This window comes from Triticum dicoccoides, chromosome 2A (genome assembly GCF_002162155.2).
Source record: "Triticum dicoccoides isolate Atlit2015 ecotype Zavitan chromosome 2A, WEW_v2.0, whole genome shotgun sequence".
Taxonomy (NCBI): domain Eukaryota; kingdom Viridiplantae; phylum Streptophyta; class Magnoliopsida; order Poales; family Poaceae; genus Triticum; species Triticum dicoccoides.
In genome coordinates, this window is record NC_041382.1 from 8,851,827 (window position 1) to 8,864,233 (window position 12,407).

The 12,407-nt window shown below is 46.5% G+C and overlaps 1 protein-coding gene across 9 annotated transcripts; it reads left to right on the top strand.

The window, feature by feature from the left end:
• The first annotated feature begins 3,476 nt into the window (after positions 1 to 3,476).
• On the top strand, positions 3,477 to 10,970 carry LOC119352722. Of its 9 annotated transcripts, XM_037619301.1 has the most exons (9): positions 3,483 to 4,089; positions 4,303 to 4,396; positions 4,650 to 4,807; positions 5,288 to 5,546; positions 5,640 to 5,868; positions 5,990 to 6,140; positions 6,246 to 6,414; positions 9,224 to 10,091; positions 10,199 to 10,970. In XM_037619301.1, the coding sequence occupies exons 3-9, from the start codon at positions 4,691 to 4,693 to the stop codon at positions 10,755 to 10,757; spliced, it is 2,352 nt and encodes a 783-aa protein (XP_037475198.1). In that variant the 5' UTR covers positions 3,483 to 4,089; positions 4,303 to 4,396; positions 4,650 to 4,690; the 3' UTR covers positions 10,758 to 10,970. The 9 variants fall into 9 exon arrangements, with proteins under 9 accessions (XP_037475196.1, XP_037475197.1, XP_037475202.1 ...); XM_037619299.1 differs by having other exon boundaries at positions 3,477 to 3,763; positions 5,990 to 6,414; XM_037619300.1 differs by having other exon boundaries at positions 3,477 to 3,763; positions 4,303 to 4,392; positions 5,990 to 6,414.
• The last annotated feature ends 1,437 nt before the right edge of the window (positions 10,971 to 12,407 follow it).

The window sequence follows — 12,407 nt, forward strand, 5'->3', positions numbered from 1 at the left end:
ACTTTCATCTTGGCTAGCAATCCTTTGAAAGTTATTTTGGTGTCATTACGGTCTTTCAGTTTCTTCCACAACTCCATATTATCACCAAGATTTGAAGGGACGTGCTTCTTCCCATGGCAGGGCATGCCTGTTATATGCGCTACATCTTCTAGTGTGATCCTACATGGTCTCCCATTGATGATAAAGGCATCCTTCTCTGCATCATATGAATTAGTGATGGCCAGGCAGAGTACACATCTAATTTTGATGCTAGGTGTCTTGAGAAGTCCGCCCAGTCCTATCAACTGGATGTACATCCTTTGCTGCGTGTTTAATCCGTTTATGAACTCCTCATATGGCGGCAAAGAAGTATCCTGGGTTCAATGGATGTGCAAGTGTGATTAGATTCAGCATGGTATACAATTTAAACACTCATACAGACGAATACAGCTTATATATACCAACATAAAAATTGTGCTCTACGCTACTGCATGAGGTACAAGCAAGTAATATTCACAAAGGACAACTTACTTAAGAGGCGATGGGTAGGCAACTCGCGGTGTTGTTTTTGTGCTCAAGATGAGACAATACAATATTTATTCATTGAATGCCCACTTGCCAAGTTACTTTGGAGAACGATTCACATAGCTTTTAATATTAATCCCCCAGTAGATATTGCGTCTTTGTTTGGGGCGTGGTTAACTGGGGTTGAACAGATCACGGCAGCTCGTATTCGGATTGGAATATGTGCGTTACTATGGGCTATATGGAACTGCAGAAATGATATGATTTTTAACAGATAACTCAACTTAACTTTTTTGCAGGTTATCTTCAGAGCTACAGCTTGGATCCGTACGTGGTCCTTACTCACTCCTATGGACTCCAGGGAGCCTTTGGTTACTGGGTGCAACCAATGAGAGATGGTAGCTCGGGCTATATTCAACCGGTTCGGATGGCGGTCGCATAACAGGATAGATGGCTAGAGAGCTTATCCTTATTATCACCGTATCGGTTGTATTTTTTTAGGCCCTTTATTTTTTCAGATCTTTGTGCTACGACTTTGCTCCGTTTGCGAGCTGTAAAACCTTTATGATGATACTTTCTTGATTTTTAATAAAAGGGCCGCATGCATCATCATGATGCAGAGGCCAGGGTATACCTCCGTTTCCAAAAAACTAGTCAAGATTTTTTGCATGCTAAGAAAAATTCCATTGTGATAAGGCCGTCGGAGAGCACAAGTGGAGAGAGCAAGTGGCTCAACTTGCTGACAGGAAACAAGGTTACCCAATCAGCCACGGCACTTGGTTAACCAGCTACCACAAAAACCAACACCTACTGCTGTTAGCTGGAGTCCAGCTGAACTCATCCTGTGAATCTCCCGGATCTCAATGCCGTGGGTGTACGAAGCTGGCTCTGGATCCTCCGCTAACAGGTATCACTACAGGAAAATCACGTTTTGCCGTATGAAATAGTATAAGCCGAGTCCTTTTTTTCGGATACTCGGCTTATGGCACTCTAAGCCGAGTCTATTGAAAAAAACACCCGGCAAATAAAAAGGAGTCGGCTTATGGCAGTCTATAAGCCGAGTGGTGCCGAAAAGCCCTTAGCATACATGAGGTACACGGCATCTACACAAAAAAGCACTCGGCTTATAGAGCAGACACGGCAAAGATAGCTGTCACGTGTCCAAAACGGAGGTGATTGACGGTGCCGTCACGGAGCTGCCTGTAAGCTATGTGCCCTGCGACAGCACTTGGCTTATATTAAGTACATTTTTATATCTTTAGCGAATATAATTCAAGTTTGAATTACAAGTGCGTGAAAAAGTTGACAAGGTTAGGTTAAAAAATTGTACTTGTGTTCTCGAGTCTATGTTTAGGCCATATGCAAGAAGAAAAAATGAACTTCAAACATGAGGGTGCTAAGACTTGACCCCGAACATGTAGTTTTTCTTTTTATAAAATTTGAAAAATGCAAACGAACTCTGAAAAGCATGAAAATTGGCATGGTGCCCTTACATGACACCTAAATACCATGGTGAAAATTTGAGAACGTTTCGTAAAAGGTGTGATGTATATCGCTTGAAAACTAGACCATCTCCGAAGAAGAAACGTGTTTTTGAGATGGAGCGAGCGAGGTGTGAAGGCAATGCAATTGTTCCTTCAACCGTTGGCCTTGAATTTTTTTTGTACACTCAATATACACCATTACTTGATCCATGTAAAAACTTGGAATCTTTCAGGCTTCGTTTGCTATATTTAAGCCATTAAATGCATTTCTATATCTTTAACGGATATAATTTAAATTTGAACTACAAGCGTGTGAAAAGGTTGACAAAGTTGGGTTAAAAAAATCATATTTATGTTCTTGAGTCTATGTCCAGGCCATATACAATAAAAAGAAAGGAACTCGAAACATGAGGGTGCCAAGACTCGATCTCGAACATCTAGTTTTTCAGTTTATAAATTCCAAAAAATGCAAATGAAATCCGAAAAGCATGAAAATTGGCATGGTGCCCTCATATGACACCTAAATATTGTGGTAAAAATTTGAGAACATTTCGTAATAAAAAGAAAGCATGAAAATTGGCATGGTGCCCTCATAGGACATATGCAATAAAAAGAAAAAAATGCAAACAAACTTTGAAAAACATGAAAATTGGCATGGTGCCTTCATATGACACCTAAATGCTGTGTTATAAATTTGAGAACATTTCGTAAAAGTTGTGATGTACATCGCTTGAAAACTAGACCGTCTCCGAGGAAGAAATGTGTTTTCGAGAGGGAACAAGCAAGGTATGAAGCCAAAGCGACCGTTGCTACATCCGTTGGTCTTGGAAATTTTTATACACTAAATATACACCATTGCTTGATCCATGTAAAATTTTGGTATCTTTCGGGTTCCGTTTGCTATATTCAAGTCATTAAGTGCATTTCTAGACATTTAATGGATATAATTCAAATTTGAACTAGAAGTGCGTGAAAAAGTTGGCAAAATTTGATTGAAAATTCATATTTGCGTTCTTGAGTCTATGTTTAGACCATATACAAGATAATAAAAGGAATTCCAAACACAAGGGCGCCAATATTCGACCCAAACATAAAGTTTGTTGGTTTTTTAATTCTAGAGAATGCAAACGAACTCCGAAATTCTTGAAACTTGGTAGCGTGTCTTTATATGATTCCTAGAGGCTGTGATAAAAATGTATGAGAAAATAATGCAATTATGGGTCCTAATTAATATGAAAACGTACTAGTAAAGAAACACGCATAATGTAGCTCCTGTGCTTTTTTCTCATTGGCTGAGCCGTGTGAGCCACGGATCAGTGACATGGCAAGAACTCAGCCGCATATCTCGTGCGCTCCTTCCGAAATCGAACGGCTGTTGGCCTCTCTCCTCCCTCCCCTCTCTCCCTTATGAGCAGTGCTACACAGACGATAGCTTCTGCACGATTTGTGGACGATGGACAACAGCGTCCGTTGGATAGTATTGTTTAACAAATCTGCACTGTTCAAGGATGCTCTCGTTCAGAGTCCAGACATCGTGCATGCGCAGTCGTCTGTAGAGTAGTTTCGCTCCCTTATTATATCCCCATCCTCTCAATGGCTACCGGCTCTCCCTCCTCTCTGTCCACTCCTCCTCCACTCCACGCCGCCGCCGCCTACGCCGAAGTGCCGCAGCCTCCTCAAAGAGCAGCAGTGAACGGAGCAAGCAGCAGCAGCTCGCGGCAGCAGAAGCTACCCGTCCATGCTCAGCTCGATGCAGTGCTCCTCCTCGCCGGCGGGTGAGTGCTCCAGCACGGCCGCGTCGATCCACCAGCAAGCAAAGCTAGCCTCTATCTAGCTAATCGAGCCGCTCGATCTACTCTCACGTGTACTAGACCACTAGTAGTATGTATATAGCTAGCTAATCGATCCACTCGATTGATTCCTATGTGTAACAGCAGTACGTATGTGTGGGCGTTTGTAGCCGGGGTGTATACATATACATTTGAATACTCGAATACCTGGGGTGTGTACACATACATTTGAATACCTGCAAACCACAATACCTCAGATTTGGCACTCGGCTTATAATGTACGAAGCTGGCTCTGGATCCTCCGCTAACAGGTACAGTATATATGAATTATGATGTTTGATTCAAATTAAAGCCATTTTGCTCTCCGTTCCATCATCCTGTTTAAAAATGTATTGGAACATTCTTCTAGATCTGCTCAACGAGTCTACGGCTGGCACTCTGTACTGCGCGTTTGAAGTTTGAACTCATCCACAAATTTTACATCGATCTTAACAGAAATTTTGCTTCTGTGCTTCTTGATGCAGAGTTTGATCACACAACTGGACCTCCATCTGCATAGCTGTTTCCAGTTCATGCTTGTTCTGTACACCACCTGACCCCACTGCAAGTCTCGAGTAGGTATTCACTTCATCGTTCCCATAGCAGCATCGCTGACGATCCAGTAGCCTTTGATTCAAATTTCCTTCCTCCAAACAGAACCTTGTATCATATCTAGCACTGTGTTTTGAACTTTTGATCAGATTTCTTAGATCTTGTGCAAGCTTAATTGGTCATTTGATGGAGGGTCAACAAGGAGACTAGCAGTTAAATTGGCCGTAAATCACTATTGCTTGTTCTACCTGTAAAATATAGACATATACATTTTTTTCAGGTAACCATTTGTGTTCAATCTCTACTGGAGAAAGCAATAACATGGACGATGTAAGTAGAGCGCCAAGGGTTCTGTCGTTCCAGTTATTAAACGAAATTACAAAAAATTTCTCTGCGGATATGAAAGTTGGCGCTGGTTCGTATGGAAATGTTTATAAGGTACGACAGTTGGAGACCAATGCATGATTTCTAGACAAGGTGTGTGCAGACACACTTGTGAATTGACGCTCACACCTAACATTATGCGGTGAATAAGCCATTATTCACTGCAATATTAGTTTCTGTTATTATTCAGAGTGTAACACAACCCCACGCTTATAAATTCTGCCGGATGCCAAAGAATTGTTAAAAGACAAACTACACTTTGTGTTGAGATTTGAGAATTTAATAACCACACATGTTCAAGTTAATTTCAAGAGTCATCGTCTACAACATTTGTTAGGCAGATACCATGCATGCGAATAGAGGCTGGAAGAGAAGACCAACTCTTGTTAATGACTAGCTGGCATACTTGATCCTACACTGCTGCAATAATTTCTTACAAGAAAAATATATAACACTGTGCACAAATTTTCTGCTAAAGGATGAGTATATTGTTGTGAAAACAGACATTGAGGTATGCATTAATATGTTGGATAGGGAGAGCACAAAAATGGGGAAATGATTGCTGTGAAGGTACTTCATTCGAGTCTAGGACTTGATAATGAGCAATTCGCAAAGGAGTATGAGAACCTCGCGATTTTGCAACACAAAAACATTGTGCGGTTAGTTGGCTATAGTCATCAAACTCTGGGAGAATTCAGACACCATGAAGGAAGAACGATTTTAATTGAGACGATACAGAGAGCGCTTTGCTTCGAGTATATGCAAAATGGGAACCTTGACGGGTTTCTTTCTGGTATGGCACATGGCGCTCCACTTGTTTCATGATATAGACCCTAAAGCAACCATGACGTGTACTTACAAAGACATCATTCTTTTGTTGCTGCAGATGAATCCAGTGAACATGATTGGCACACACGCTATGCAATAATTAAGGGGATTTGTCAGGGATTGAAACATCTTCATGAAGAATTGGATGCTCCTATGTATCATTTGGATTTAAAACCAGCCAATGTACTGCTAGATGAAAATATGGTGCCCAAAATCGCGGATTTTGGCTTGTCAAGGATCTTTGGAGGAGAACAAACACAAATCACAAAAAGTGCTATAGGAACACCGTAAGTCTAATCATCCATGTGAATTTGGACATTAATTATAGACACACTACTCTGCAACAAGTTGCGGAATAGCTATGTATACATATTAGTAACATATATGATGTGCCATTTTATCATGCAGTGGGTATGTACCACCGGAATATATAGACGCCTGTATAATCTCCATTAAGTTTGACATATTCAGTTTGGGTGTGGTAATTATAAAGATAATAACAGGACCAAAGGGCTACTTCCGAAGTGCTGAAATGTCTCCCCAAGCATTCATAGAGCTTGTAAGAGAAATTGTTTCCTTTATTAAGACCAGTAATACATATTTCATGAATAATACCCCCATAGATTTCGAAACACTACTGTGCTTTTATGTTCCACGCTGGCAGGTACATGCAGACTGGAAAAATAAGCTACAAACAACACCAGCTTACATGTTGGAGCCATATTGTAAACAAGTAAAGAGATGCACTGAAATAGCTTTAAGCTGTGTGGATGCAGATCGTCGCAAAAGGCCAAGTATAGGGGTAATCATCAATATGTTGAATGAAACAGAAGGTGTGACAACTAATGGCTCTATTGTTTCTTACTATGTCTTTCCTATTTTTAGTTCCAAATGGATATCTATATAGAGAGGGCAGGGATAAATTATACATTGGATACAATGACCCCTAAACAGACATGATTATTATGGTAGCATTCCGCACTCATTTTTGTTATTGGAGTAATAACATTTGACAACACTTTATTAAATAAGACTATTTAATCTTTTAGTATTTATTATTTAGACAGTAAAAGATTATAACGTTATGGATGCTTTATGGTAACACATAACCACATTAAGTGTCGTAGAAGTATACATTTTTTTTGGAAAAGAGGGCAAAACCCCCGGCCTCTGCATCAATCGATGCATCATGCATGCAGCCTTTAGAAGAAGTATACATATAGAGCGGGATAATGTAGAACTAGTTAATGTACAGGAAATACGGTTGTTATGGTGCTGCTAGAAGGAGGGCGCGAGAGGACCGGCCGGGGGCCTTTCTGCCCACGGCCGGGCAAGAGGGAAGGGATTTCCTTCTTAATTCTTGCTTGATTAGATTGATACATCTCCTCTCTTTATATAGAGAGGTTTACTTGACTCCCAAGCAAGGCTTACTTGACCTCTAAGCAAGCGACTCTTATCTCTAATTAACCCTAAAACTAACAGGCCCATTAGGCCCATTACGTACTCTAACACTACACCCCACCTGGACATGCAGCTTGTCCTCAAGCTGCAGCCTAACCAACGTATAACCATGACTCGACACAACACAAACCTAACACCTAAAAACAAGCCTTTTACATCTCGGCTTCTTTTATTATTCTCAACCTGAAATGGACTGGGACGCTTTATTTTGGACCCCTTAACCAAAAGTGGACACCATCCACACGTCGGACGTGCACGTGTACAGCCACCTGGATCCCATGGACACCATCTGGACAAAAGGAGTGCATGTGTAGGACCACCTGGAAGTGGTCGCAAGAGTGACCAGCAGAGGCGCCCTCGCGGCGGCCGATGACGGAATGCAGTGGTGCTACGTGGTGCGCTGCTGTCGGTGACACCATGCCTTCTTCCTGTCGGACGGCTTTTGGTCTGAACCGCACAGGGAAGAGTGGAGGGTTTGCGATGGAGAATGACGAGGAGGGGTGCGCCCCCCCAACCGCCGATGTCGCAGACTTTGAGGTCGCTGCCCGTAGGGGAAACCGCATGTCCAAGATCCCCGGCGTAGCGGATGAGATCGAGGTCCTTTGCACGGCGAAGGGCAACTTGGAGGAGCGACAGCTGCAGACCACGCATCTCCCGCACACGCCGACGCGCTAGGAGGCCGCGCGCAGTAGCCTGCAGCCTCACCGCCGCCGACACGTGGCGTGTAGCGATCCAAGACGGAAGCGGTGACGGCGACGGCGGGGACTGGACTTGGTGGAGCAGGACTCCCGCCGGTGCGGTCGAGGTGGGGCCGGAGCTGACCGGCGGTGGCGCACCGGGCAGTGGCAACGACTGCTGCGGCGGAGCGCCGGGCGCGGCGGAAGCCGCCAGGAGCGGCGGCTGCCACTGCAGCCAGGGCTGGGCGGTGGTGGCGATGGATGGCAGCTGCAGTGGCCCGGCGAGTGCGGCGAAGGCCGCTTGGTGCGGCGACTGCCATGGCAGCCACGGCGGCGCGGGGGCGGCGATGGGCGCTGGAGGCGCGGCGGGAGCCGGCGCCGGCCACTGCGGGGCGGCGGCGAGCGGCAGCTGCAACTGCGGCAGCAGCGTCCCAGCGAATGCCACGGAGGCCCCTGGATGCGGCGAGTACCACGGCAGGGCCGGCGGCCCGGTGGTGGCGGTCAGCGGCGGTGGCCCGTAGGGGCTGGCCGGGTACAGCCGGATCCCCTGGACGGCTGTGACGAGGTCGTTGAGGACCCCGGTGATCTCCTCCGGGGTGTAGACGGCAGACGGTGGTGCGGTGGAGGGCGCCGGCCTCTGGGCGGTGGCGGCGCCGGAGGATGCGACCAGCGGCGCGGACGGGGAGGGCAGCGGCGCGGTGTAGATGGCCAACGGCGCGGTGGTGACGGTCGGCAGCGGAAGCGACGGGGTGGGCGGCGACGAAGACATGATCGGAACTAAGCTACCTGATACCAAATTGTTATGGTGCTGTTAGAAGGAGGGGGCGAGAGGGCCGGCTGGGGGCCTTTCTGCCCACGGCCGGGCAAGAGGGAAGGGATTTCCTTCTTAATTCTTGCTTGATTAGATTGATACATCTCCTCTCTTTATATAGAAAGGTTTACTTGACTCCCAAACAAGGCTTATTTGACCCCTAAGCAAGCGACTCTTATCTCTAATTAACCCTAAGACTAACGGGCCCATTAGGCCCATTACGTACTCTAACAACGGTACTAGCTGCTACTATGTCCAATATATGCCACTTATAAGTATATGTACTATATGTTTGAATAAACTCATAGAAATTCTAAGATACTCTAATATGCCTATGCAAATCAATGCAAGTAAGTACATAATTTATAGCCGATTTAAATGATAGCTTCATATTTATAGGTACATACATATGTATGTATAATATAGACCTTGAACTTCCACTATTTTTTTTCAAGCGATTCGAGAATCATGTGTATCGCTCTCTGCCCCAATTCAGGTCACCAAGTGAGGCAAAGCACATGCTGAATTTGCAGATGATTCATAAAGCTTGCAGTTGGTGTCATTTAGCTTTTCGCCATACCTGGCGAATAATAGATGAAAAAACTAGTTATGAATAATGAACCAAGAAAACAAAAATTGTTTTGAAATAGCTGTTGATTTGCAATTAATTGTCAATTACAATGTTCAATCCAGGAAATGTTCAGCTGGTAATCAAGAACAAGAAAAAGGGACCATTGTTGGAGCATAAACAAAAGGTGATGCTGGAGCTCACAGGCAGCGACTACACCAGTGACCGGCCAGGACTGGACCTGGTGATTGTCCTGGACGTCAGCCACTGCATGTCGAGCAAGGAGATGCACCAGCTTAAGACCGCCATGAGGTTTGTCATACAGAAGCTGAGCCACATGGACCGCCTCTCTGTCGTCACCGATGCCGCCACAAGACTCTACCCCCTGCGACAGATGACCGAGGCCTCGCAGCAGGAGTTGCAGGTGCTCATCGACGGCCTAATAGCCTTTGGCGGTGCCAGCAACATCAAGGACGGCCTACTGACCGGGCTCAAGGTCCTCGCAGAAGGCAAGGTCAGCACCGGTCGTGTAGTCGGCATCATGCTCATGTCCAACGGTCATATGAACATGAGCGACGTTACTCAGGTTAATGTGGACAACGTGCCTGTCTACACATTTGGTGTCGGAGCAGGCTGCAGACCTGGGGTGCTCGGTCCGATCGCGGCCAAAAGCATGGGGGGGACGTTCTCCCACATCCAGGACACTGGTTATGGAGGCCTGACCATGGCTTTCTCCCAGTGCCTTGCCGGGCTGCTTAGTGTCTTGGCTCAGGACCTCGAACTGACGGTGGCACCCATCAGAGATGTATCAAGAATAATGAAGGTGACCGCCGGGAGCTACCCGCAAACTCACGACGACGGTTCGGTGACAGTCAGGTTCGGCAACCTATACAGCAGGGAAGTGCGCAACATCATTGTGGACCTCTCCCTCCCCGGAGTCGACTGCGAGTGCACTGCCGAGATTCTCAAGGTGACATACTCATACACCAACAGGTATGTATCCAATAGATAAAAGTATCATGTCCCACGCGTGATGGATCTTGGTTCTCATTGGCACAATTTTGACCTGATTTGTGAATTGTGATGATGATCCAATGCAGCTCTTTAGATGTAATGATGCGGTTTGTGGCGCCTTCCGAGATGCTCAGTGTGTGGCGCACCAGTGTGGATGTCTCAGACATAGAGGAGAAGCCGGTGGAGTTACAGAGGGAGGAGGTCCGTCTGCAGGCGGCGAAAATGATCAAGACGGCGACAGCCTGCTACTATGGGGGCAATGCCTATGCCCATCTAGTGCAGGCCCAGAAATTACTGAAGGATCAGTCCAACCCGCTGCTCAGGACCGAGCTGGGTGATCTCTTGGAGCTCTGCAAGACCCAAGAGACCTATGATGAGCACTTCCGCGCCTATGCGTTGTCGTCTGAGTCTTCACACTGCCGGCAGCGTTTTGCTGCGAGGGGCCGTAGCGTCGAAGCCATGCGGCTGTTTGCGACGCCACTTATGGGCAGGTACCTGGAGCAGGCCAAGAAGTTCCACAAGGACCCGATGATGCCACTGCCGTCGGTGGACGACGACGTCAAGGAGGAAATCCGTAATCTTTCGGTTAATGTCAAAACTAGGGGAGAAGAGCTGCAGAGACTGAGCTTTTACGTGAAGAACTAATTAGGCTAAGGAGGCCTGCTGTTCTCGAGCTGAATATGTGAGTGTATACGAACTGAATACATTATCTGCGCAAATATTACAGGTAATCACACTTCAGGGAGTAGATAGTAACACCGTATAGCTTCAACTATTTTCTGTTGTCTAGCTGCAAGGACTCCATATCAATCATTTGCAAAATAAAAAATAAAAAATTAGAGCATCTCAATTTTTTGAGATACTGTCATACAGAGAATAGAGTACACAGTGCTAGCCTCTGTTTTCTCAATTTGAGGTCAACTCCAATGTGAGTTCTACTAACAGACTCACCTGTGCGCATGGAGTCAAATTTCCGTGAGCAGAATGAAATGAGTCGGTAAGGATGCACTACTAGAGAAAAGCTTATAGATAGTCGCTTAGTAGTAGCGTGCTATATTGACCCACGCTACTGCTAATTACTAGTAGCGCGTTATATTGACCCACGTTACTAGTAATATTTACTAGTAGCACGTGACCCAATAAAACACGCTACTACTCCCTCCGTCTGGAAATATTTGTCATCAAAATGAATAAAAGGGGATGTATCTAGATGTATTTTAGCTCTAGATACATTCCTTTTTATCCATTTTGATGACATGTATTTTCGGACGGAGGGAGTACTAAATATTTCCAACCATATCCCACAAACATGCCATACTAGTAGCGCGGGTTGTAAACCTGCGCTACTACGAAGTGAATAGCTATAGCGCTGATGAAACACCCCACACTAGTACTAAGCTTGTCACTCCACCCGCACCACCCACCCTACCAACAACCGTCCTCCACTCCCACACCACCCACCCCCCGATGTAGATCGAGATCCCCTCCACCGCCGACCACCCCTTCCCCCTTCTCTCCTCTGCCGTCCACCCCCTGGTTCGCTCGCGTGCCCATCAGCGCCTTGCTCAGATCCGTCTCCTCCCTCTCCGCCACCAAGCTCGGCTCCGTTGCCATCCTTCGGTTCGCCTACCAACCCGGACCCGATCCGCGCTGAGGGGAAGAAATGGCAGTGGTCCTCGCGTGGCTTAACGCCAGGGTCATCGATCCCCTGCTGCAGGTGATCCAGAGGTCGATCCCAGTTCTATTTCGTATTTGGTCGCCGGTCTGATGGATTGCTGCTGCTGCTAGTTGGTAGTTATGGCAGGGACAGAGACGGCCACCGAGCGAGCGAGGAAGGGCCCATGGCGCTCTCCTGCATGAGCTGCCCATCCGTTGCCGGCGGCCCCTCCGTGCGCCGGCCCGCGGCGAGTCCGCCCTCGTCGTCCGTCGCCTTTTCCTTTGCCAGATGCTTTGGGAGATCGGCGGCCGCCGCCTCAGGGTGGCGCATTGACGTTGCCGGGAACGGAGGTGGGCGCTCTCTTCTCGACTTACTCTGTTCCGCCGGGGGGTCGATTCTCTCCTCGCTCTTGGCTTCTCCTCCTTGTCCGGATGGAAATTCGGCAGATACCTTAGGTGAGGCGGCGGGCTGGGAGTTGTGCGCGTACATGTCGTCTTGATGAAAGTAAATTCCGGTTTTAACCCCCTATTTCGACATTTTTGACACTAATTACCCCATTTAGCAGGATTTCATCCATTTTAACCTATTTAGTAGAATTTTTGCCACAATTTACCCTATTTAATTTTTTGTAAGCATTC

Excerpts from the sequence above, each read along its gene's own strand:
- LOC119352722 (XM_037619299.1), top strand. The coding sequence starts at position 4,691 with ATGGACGATGTAAGTAGAGCGCCAAGGGTTCTGTCGTTCCAGTTATTA. Across the intron at positions 5,869-5,989 it reads AAAAGTGCTATAGGAACACC|TGGGTATGTACCACCGGAAT; the intron begins GTAAGTCTAATC and ends TTTATCATGCAG. Across the intron at positions 10,092-10,198 it reads ACATACTCATACACCAACAG|CTCTTTAGATGTAATGATGC; the intron begins GTATGTATCCAA and ends GATCCAATGCAG.